Below are 9,407 nucleotides of genomic sequence, written 5' to 3' on the forward strand. Positions count from 1 at the left end.
TAGCGGAAGTTATTTGATTATTGTTTATCGCTGAAGAAGACGAATGGGACCGAAACGGTTTGGAAGGTGTAACGGAATAAATAAAATGATATAATAATTTTTGTGCAACAAGTCCTGATGACTCATAGTAGCCCTTTTGAATCAATTTGTATTATTATAAAAATGTTTATTTATAAAAAAAAATTTACAAATAATTTGCGTATCTCATTAGGACGTAGATATAGTATATATATCTTCGAAAAAAAGTTCAAACCGCGGTCTCGCATAAAGATCTTATCGTACGAGTATGAAAATGTTTCCTCATGAAAAATTCAGCGCAGGGAATAAAAGATCTAATACGATTAGAATATCGTTCTGTATTAGAATTAAGTGGTGATTTGTACAGAAATCATGTTTCACAGACTGTCGATGCATTCGTCATGCGAAAGCTTTGACGTGAACGCACTCATCGGTCTTTCAGTAAAGCGCAATGTTATCATCGGCGCGTACGTGAATCGTAAACAGAAACGTTTGACTAACGGGGTCGTTACTCTCTCGCGGGATAATCGTGCGATAACGTAACATTCACGGAGTGGCACTTCATTCGAATGCAGTCGATGGGTGCTAGAAATTCCCCTTTCTACCACATGCGGACATGCTTACGATAAAAAGAGGAACCGTTATAAGGCTAAAGGCAGTTGGTGCGATTTGCATAAATAATTTAAATTTATTTACATTTCTATGGACATTTAGAAAAGAGATACTCGAACTATTCCAACCTATTGTCTTACATAAAAATACAACTTTTACAAATTAATCAATTTATTAGTTTTAGAGAAAGATATTTTTTCTTTCTCTCTTCAAGATTGTTTCATATTTATATAAAATTTATATATAGAATAAAATTACTTATTGAAATTTTATTAATTATTTTATTGACGTTCCAACGTCAAATATGCGATATTGACAAGAGGAAGTTTTAAAAAATTGCTATTGCAATCGTGACAGAAATACAAAAATAAAATCGCATCAAAATCAGCCGGACTGCTAACTGTACATCAGAATTCCCTCTGCTCTTTCTATCTTTTCTCTAGGAGAGGAGTCAAAGGTCGCGAAAGGGCTTTGGCAGGTAGATATAGGCGAGTAATGGTACTTAATAATAGGTTCGTAACGCGCGAGGGCAGGTGTGCAAGTCGCAATGATTAATTAACCAATGATAGGTTTAACTCGCCTCCTCGTGGCTTTTCCACCGGTTCTCTCTTACGCGACTGATTGATGATTACACGGCTCGCGGATGCAGGCTGCGTTGCGCTTGTATACGCGCAGAATCGCGGAAATGCGATTGAGGAATACCGATTGCAACATCGATAATCCCATTCCACGAATTCTTCTCGAAAACGTCGACGAGGAGACGATCGGGTCGTTCGATGAGTGTACCTGGGCGCGCCAAAGGTCGTCCGAAACCGGTATTTGAGTTACGAAACTGGGGATATATAGAATGAATGATAGAAACGGACGGAAAAATTTCAGAAAGTATTACAAAATCGCGCGTGATAAATTAGAATTTCACAAAGGAAGCAGCCCTTTTCTCTTCCCATCTCTAATAATTCTTAGTTATTATTAAATATTGAATGTTCGCTTCGAGTTTTGGATCTGTCACTTTCCCGAATTCTTGTTAACATTCCTAGAATAGCTAAAAGATGTCTGCAGCTGCAAGAAAAACTTCAAGGTGGAGCCACGCATGGTGGTTTGCATTTAGTCTCGCTCATTCCCAAGACAGAAATCGTGACCACCGAAAATACTCTTGCGATCATCAAGGGGCATCTGTTCCCGTCTTACGAGCACGTGGTGTAAGATGAGGAGGGTTAAAGTGGCTGCTCGAGGAAATATACTTGCTATCTTCGAAAGGAAAGAAAAAAAAAGGGAAAAGAATAACATGAACCCGAAAGAGAAATTCTTCGCGTTCGTGAGCTGTGCTCATTATTTCTCCAAGAGAGTTGTTGTCTTTTTGCGGTTACCACCGTGAGAAAGATAAACGCGATTAAGAATCATCGGTTGTAACACGTTGATCTCATGTATGTCGTAAAAGTATTATTACTCGTGTACTTGTTAAAAACTGTCATTAATTTAATTATTACTGTCGTTACAATTATTTACTTCAAATCTTCCTCAATTGGTTATTTTATATTTTTATAATATTTTTATATTTTTATAACGTGGTTATCAAATGTATTCTCGTGGACTGGTTATCCGTAATGTTCGTGGAGAGCTAAATAAGCACAGAATAACAATTGCCAGATTGATAAATTAATTAATAATACGTAATTAAAAATAATAAATAATAATTAATAATATTGATAATTAAAATAATTAAATTACAATATACATGTAATTTAATTATTTTAAACAGTATTTTAATTTTAAACAGTATTTTTTTATTAATTTTAAACAGTATTTTAAACAGTATTTTAATTTTAAACAGTATTTTTTAATATATTCAATATTTCTATGCAGTTTGTTCCGGATAATATCTTCGAACTTTTTTGTTTTCTGACGACGCTTCACCATAGGTAGATAAGTCAATATACACTTCGCCGATATATGTAGGGGCGGAACCTTATCGCCTAGGGACAAATTTTTTCCATAGCGATGTACTCTAAAGCGGTAAAGAGCAGTTTTATTCGGAGCACGTGCCGCGGTGTCAAGCCGGCTAAAATTAAGCGGGGAAAGTCCCCCTGCCTTAGATGCCCTACCTCTCTCGTGCTTGCGTCACCCCTCGATGAGCCCCCTCCCGATTCTTCGATGCCAGCTGGCAACCGGAAGTAAGAGTAAGAAGCCGGGTGACGAAATAAAGGAGGCAACGACGAGGGGTAGTGAAAAACCCGGAGACGCGCGGAGCTGCAGCCGAGGACCGTTGCAGCCCACTTTTATTTCCGTCCGCGTCGTTATTATTCGTACACGGGGGTCCATGATATCCGCAGCGGGGTTCACGGGATAAGAAAGGGGGAAAATTCGAACTGAACAGCTGACGCAAGAAACTCTTTAATTTTCAAGTAGCATTAGTGTAAAATTTTCCATTACCAGGAGAGAGAAAATTATATGTATATAACGATCATGAGATTTCAAACAAGTTTTAATGAGATTATACGTTAACAGTACATAAAAAGCCATATCTATTTTTTATTTTGTAAGCCACATGTTTTAAAAATTTCGAAGCACTGTTATTTTACAAAAATTCGTTATTGCTGTATCTCTCGAAGGAAGTGGAACTTCAAATCGAATGTATTCTGGACATATCATATCTATAATCTAATTTACACTTATTAGAGCATATCAATCTTTTATGATCGATTTAAAAAAATGAGACATATGTACTTTCGCAAATAGCGCAGCCACAAATGAAATTACCATGCTTTATCATGAATTTAAAAGAGGAAACGTTGCAGAACGTGCTTATGAATTAATGCCTTCATTAAAATATGATTATTTAAGCAGGTAGCGGAGGCTCTCGTATATTTGCCTAAAAGGGCAACAGTAAATTTGAAATATCAGTGTGTGCCCAGAGAAAAGCGAGCGGCTTCGCGCAATTTCAGTGTTTAACACTAGATGAAAAACTGGCTAATAACACGTGAAAGTAAACTTCAACATTCCTCTTTCCATCCTTGAGAAAAACAATAAGGCGATAAAAAAAATCTTCGCTCGTGCTTTTAAACGCAGCACTAAAAACTGATAGTCAATGTTTCCATCGGAGAGAAACAATGCGCGGTAATTCTAGTAAACGTTTAAACAGAATCACTTGTTTTCTCATGCTGCCATAGCGTCGCCTTATATAACCAACAAGTTTTTCCAAGTACAAAACAAACAAAAAACAAGTTTAGTTGTCAATTAATACAGAATCGGAAGATAAGTATTTTTTTCCCTAAGCCGGATGGCCTTCCTCAATGGGAAGCCTATCAAACTAACTTCACTCCTGGTTCGGAGTGCTGGTGAACCTGCTCGACCAGGTCGAACACTACATCCTGCGTATGGCCATTTCCGCAGAAGCCGGTTGACTGCGCGCTCCTCTCGACGCGCGCACTCGATGCGACATTACAGAACCGCATTAACCGACATTAGATTTCCGAAGTCAATATTATGATCCTGAATATTATGAAATTTATACACGTTTGTGTAACCGACTGTTTACACGGGTCTCATTGTTTGACATAAAACAACGTTTATCCATTTATCCGTTTAGATAACCAAAGAAATTAAAGATCAAAATTTGCATATCCTGTTTCTGCTAATTCCAAGTTTAATTACTTTATCAAATGATTTTCCTGGAAGTGTATTGTGTACTCGGTAATATTTATATAATTAAACATTACTAATAATTTTAACTTGTATTTCTTCTTGAGCAAGTGAAATCTTACAGACTGGAATCCCATGTGTTTACAAGTAAAACACACGTATTTTGCGTGAAATTCTTAGTGAGAAATTCTCTAGAATTAAGTACAACACACACATCCATAAAATTGTTTATTTATGTAGTATGCGATGTTTATGTCAATAGTCGCTTCTTTTCCTTCTCTTTTTCACCCCTCCGTTCCTCTCGTCTCGACTTCGGTGTCCCCTCGAGAGCGTAAATTCTGATTTCACCAGGATCCGCGATATCCCTGGCGAGATACTTGAGCCTGAAGGTTCAAGGCTAGCCATACTTTCAACCGCGCTGCTCGCCGCTCTCGTGTAGCTTCGAGAGAAGTTACGTTAAATGTCGGCGGCGCATAGGAATACCATCTAGCAAACGTAATAAATTATTAAATCGTGCTGCAACGATGTCTTAATAATCTTTCAAAGCGTCTTGGTACATATAATTCCATATATGTATAAATGATAAATAACGCCATACATAAATAAAAACGAGAAATAAAAATACTACATTAACTTGTGATCGTCGTGTGGCAGTCGTGTTTGAATGACGCAAGAAGTCGAAGCTCGGAGAAACATTTTTGAAAATAAATTCTGATAAGCGAATAATGCTCTCCCTCTCACAAATCGAATATTATTCGAGACGTACAAACGCGCGCACCGGCATTAAATTACACCCGGCAGACGTTATTTTATCTGCTTCTTCCCGCCGGCGAAGAAGGAGCCTGTTTCACCCTTGGGAATTAAAATTCCCACCGACCCGCGGGGAAGAATCCGAGGCCCGGCGCCGTTTGTGCGGCCGATTACCTGAGTCAGCTGTCTCAGCGAGCAGCGTCTTTGCAGGACTGGCGGTACGAGGAGGCTGGAAAAAAAGTGCGGTTTCTTTCCTATAGGCGTTTACGAGGCCGAACGAACGATCCCTAAGGGTGGAGGACGTTTTCTCCCTGGATCGGGACAGAGAAAGAAGCCTCAGCTGTTTGTCGATGGAGGCCATGGGATAAACATTCACCCTGACATTTCGCCATAGACAGCATTCTTGGCAACATAATCGCGATTTCTGATCTTAGATAGAAGCTAGGAGTGAGCCATCTAACTATTTGCAAGTCAAAGCAATTTATATCAAATGTCGTAAATCAATTTATGAAATGACGTAAATTAGAGCGAATTAACGTGAAATATTTTATACGATAGATTTTATAATAATGGTAAGAAAGGTATGAGTGTGATGTGTTTTCAGATGTAATATAAATGAAAGTAAAAGATTAAAAAGATATTTTTTTTCTCTTTTAATTTCTGTTGCAATAGAACATTTATAATGATGCATTCATGGAATAATGAAAAGGAGCAATATATATGTCAGTACACTTTCGAGAAGTCGACACTAATCTCGGAAAGAAAAGTGCATCGTTGTTTTCACGGCAAAATCGCGCGATGATAAATCGTAGTTTTCTTGGTTTTATGGGTATTCGGAGTAACGGAGATCGTGCGTCGTAAAAAGCGGCACCAAGTCAAACCTGACGTTAATTTCCCGCGGGCGGCGCCGATGATACTTAAACTAGAGCCAAAGCAATTTCGGTCGGTGAGAACTTTTTCCTCCGGCCTTTCAATTGCGCTCTTCAATCGCTGCCGCATTCAGGCGTGACCGGAATTTATAACTAATCCTTTCAAACGTTAAATTCGACGAAAGAGCTTTAACAATGTTATACCTCGCGATAATCCAATTTTTAAGGTCCTTTTATGAACTTTTAAGCGCCGCAAATAGGAATGTTCATTCAATGTAGAAACAACATTTTTTAAATTTTGTTGCTCGAGAATTTGTAGAGTTACAACGTAGAAAAATTTAAATTCGTATAATGTAATTCTTATTTATATGCCCATTTCCAAACCTCTTTCATATTTCTAAGCATTATATACAATATTCATAATTCACAATTTGGTCTGCTGCTAAACCTTTGGAAATGGATAAAAGTCGATAGTTTAATAAATTTATTTTATATTAAATTTATATATTTATATAATATATATAAATATATAAATTATTTATATATAATATATATTTATATTAAATTTATATATTTTTCTTTTTAAATGCAGTATACACGATTAAAGATTTGTTATTCTACTAGAGATTCTATTATAGGTTCTTTTAAACTCGTTAGCTCAAGCATTATCTATCCCCAATTACAACTTCAGAGACTGAAGTGGATAATTTTGATATCTTCAAACGACTTATTAATGATCTTTGTAACCTAATTTTTTCAAGTCTCTTGTTTCTTGTTTTCGAGATAAACGTTTAGCATTAGGATACTTAGAACCGAGAATAAGGAACTCTTTATGCCTCCATCCGTAGGAGCTAATGTACCCTGCCCAGGTGAAACTCCGTTTCGGGACACCTCGCAATCCGTTTCCCACGGTACAAACCAGGTATAACGCCTCTTCACTGCGTCCGTCTCTTTTTCCATTCTATTTTTATCTTCGTCTCGCCTCCGCACCGTAAAACCGAGGATGTTGTTTCTTCGCATCCCTTCGGTAAATAGATAAAAGGATCATCGAAAATAATAACGAGAGAGAAGTTAGTTTGCATAAACGTCTCGCGAAGAAATGATACTTTTAAATTTTCACTAAAGAAATCTGTGAGTAGAATTAGAATCTACAATAATAGAAACAGGTCAAAGCTCTCATGACCCGTTTGTGTGTGTCGGTCGAACTCAAAGGCGGCCTGGAATGTATCAAAGTGTAAACAGTTTCGAGGAGTCGCCTCGAGTTTTACGCGCCAAGCGGAAAAATATCGTAACCATCGAGAGTCGTCTTACAAAATTGGAGTAATTTGAGCTGTGAGTGTGCTCTTCGCGTTGGCCTTCTTTGCGTGTGCGTTACAACGTTCATCCCCTGAGGGCAATTTGCTTAGTTTCTAACTTTATTCAACGGCAAGTACTTTGAAAGCAGCGCGTTTCCATGGTCACGCCATAAGCATAGCAATGGTCGTTTCCCACTTTCTTGTATATATTCTTAGAGAGTTTAAACTTTATACCCCGGCAATCACTGTCGACGATCGAAGGAAACTTAACAAGCGCCAATTTCGCTATCTCTCGAAGCACCGTAAGTAATTGCACATCGCCGTCGAATAAAATCCCGGCCTCCGAACGAACGGATCTGTCACCCGGAGATTAACGGATAATTATTCTAATGGGGTATAAACAATTCACGAGTACTCACGGACTGGTATCTTCTTAGGATCGACGGTGCCGAGCCGTTCCTCGACCTTGTCGAGCTTGCGACGTAGGTGTCCGCTTCTTTCGGCGACCTGGGCTAGCTCGGCGGTGAGGCCCGCGAAGATATCCTCCGCGACGGTCAGGAGGGAGGCCAATTGCTTGAGGGAGCTCGTGAGGGCGCCGTTCGCCACCGCCTCGAGCTCGGCGCCCACCGGCCAGCCCGGATGCGAGCCCGCCGGCACGTGGCCGCGGCACACGTGCCGCGGCTCTATCTTCCGCATCACGAACGGCATCACGACGTCGGTACCGGCGGCTTGCTGCTGGACAACGTACCCCCGAACGACCGCACTCGCGCATAACACACTTCAGCGTCGATTCTCCCTCATCACCGGTGCACCGCATCGCCGCACGCCGATCCGCGAAATCGGCCGAATTCCGCGGACCCTCCGTGCCGCCGGCACGACTTCATGCTGCGCGCGGTGTTTGCCGCTGGTTTCCTCTCGTTCACTGTCGAACCGTCGTATATTCCCTCTTATATCCTTCCGAGTCGCCGCGACTCAGTTTTCTTTTTTTTCTCTTTTCCTATTCTCCCAACACTTTCACTCCGCACTCCTGTGTAATCGTATCACGAGAGATCGGAACAACACGCGGCGCGTCACGAGCCGACATTCGAATTTCGTAAGACGTATGTGTGCGACATCGCGGATTCTTCGAAAATGCCGCCACCTGATTCTTTCGCGCGAGAACTTCTTTACGGGACGAGATATATGCGGTTGAATCGCGGAAGGGACGCGGGAAACGCGCGAAACGACGACGCGCGTCGGTGCGAACGTACCGCGCGCCGCGACGATGGTACGCGAAGTGCCGGCCGGTCTGGCAACTAGTCGCCGAGCAGCCGGTTCGTTCTCCCATTCAAGCAGCTGTGTAAAAGGCGCCTTTGCCTGCTGCCTGGTTGTCAGACAAGCCGCCATCGCCATCTACCGACCAGCATGGTCGTGTAATGGTATCTGCTGCTGTTACACATTTTTCATATTAAAAATATATGATGTATATAATGTAAATTTTAGTAAAATATGTGTGTTGGACCGATGAAAAATGTTAATATAAAAAATGCGCACAAATATCCGTTTTAGCGTGTTGATTTGATCAGCAATGAATAATGTAGGAATCACAGAACCTTCAGAAGCTACACAATACAAATTTGTGCGTTCTGCAATTTGAAATTGAGAAAAGGAAGCAAGCGCGTTATCCTCCGTAGTAGATATATTACACATCAATAATAAACAAATTAAAACTAATGGAAAATAGAATAAAATAATTAGGAGCTTATTTTCACGAATGTCAGGCATTTTCAAGATAGCTTATCACTTTTTATGAGAAGAAATTAAATAAAAACACATTAAAAAATTATTTTGTGCGGACAATAATGTATAATCTATTAATATTTTATTAGATGTGTGAAGTCGAAATTAGGATTATCTTATTAAGGACAACTTTTCCTTTTTTAACTGATATAAAATATTTAATATATATATTTTTAAAAACTATTTACGGCGATTATCTGTTAATGTTTTACGTATCGCATCAACAGCGAAATCTGCCATCTATATCGCACAGAAAACTAATAAAATAAAATTCTGACACGATGAAAACTGAAATGTCCAAGTGACACTCTTTGCAATGCACTGTTTTAGATTGAACCAGATTCTTCCCATAATAGCTATAATATATGCTATAATATCCATATAAAATAGTTGAAAAGAATCAAACAGATTCTTTGTATTTTAATTATTGGCATTAATTATACAA

The 9,407-nt window shown here is 39.3% G+C and overlaps 1 protein-coding gene across 1 annotated transcript in view; it reads right to left on the reverse strand.

The window, feature by feature from the left end:
* LOC105453560 overlaps nucleotides 1-7,891 on the reverse strand; it is an 83,562-nt gene extending 75,671 nt beyond the window's left edge. Inside the window, exon 1 of the mRNA XM_011695622.1 lies at nucleotides 7,603-7,891. Coding sequence (XP_011693924.1) covers nucleotides 7,603-7,891 — 289 coding nt within the window. The remainder of the gene's footprint in view (nucleotides 1-7,602) is intronic.
* Between the last annotated feature and the right edge of the window lie 1,516 nt (nucleotides 7,892-9,407).

Source organism: Wasmannia auropunctata, unplaced genomic scaffold, assembly GCF_000956235.1.
Source record: "Wasmannia auropunctata unplaced genomic scaffold, wasmannia.A_1.0 LD335998.1, whole genome shotgun sequence".
NCBI classification, from domain to species: Eukaryota; Metazoa; Arthropoda; class Insecta; order Hymenoptera; family Formicidae; genus Wasmannia; species Wasmannia auropunctata.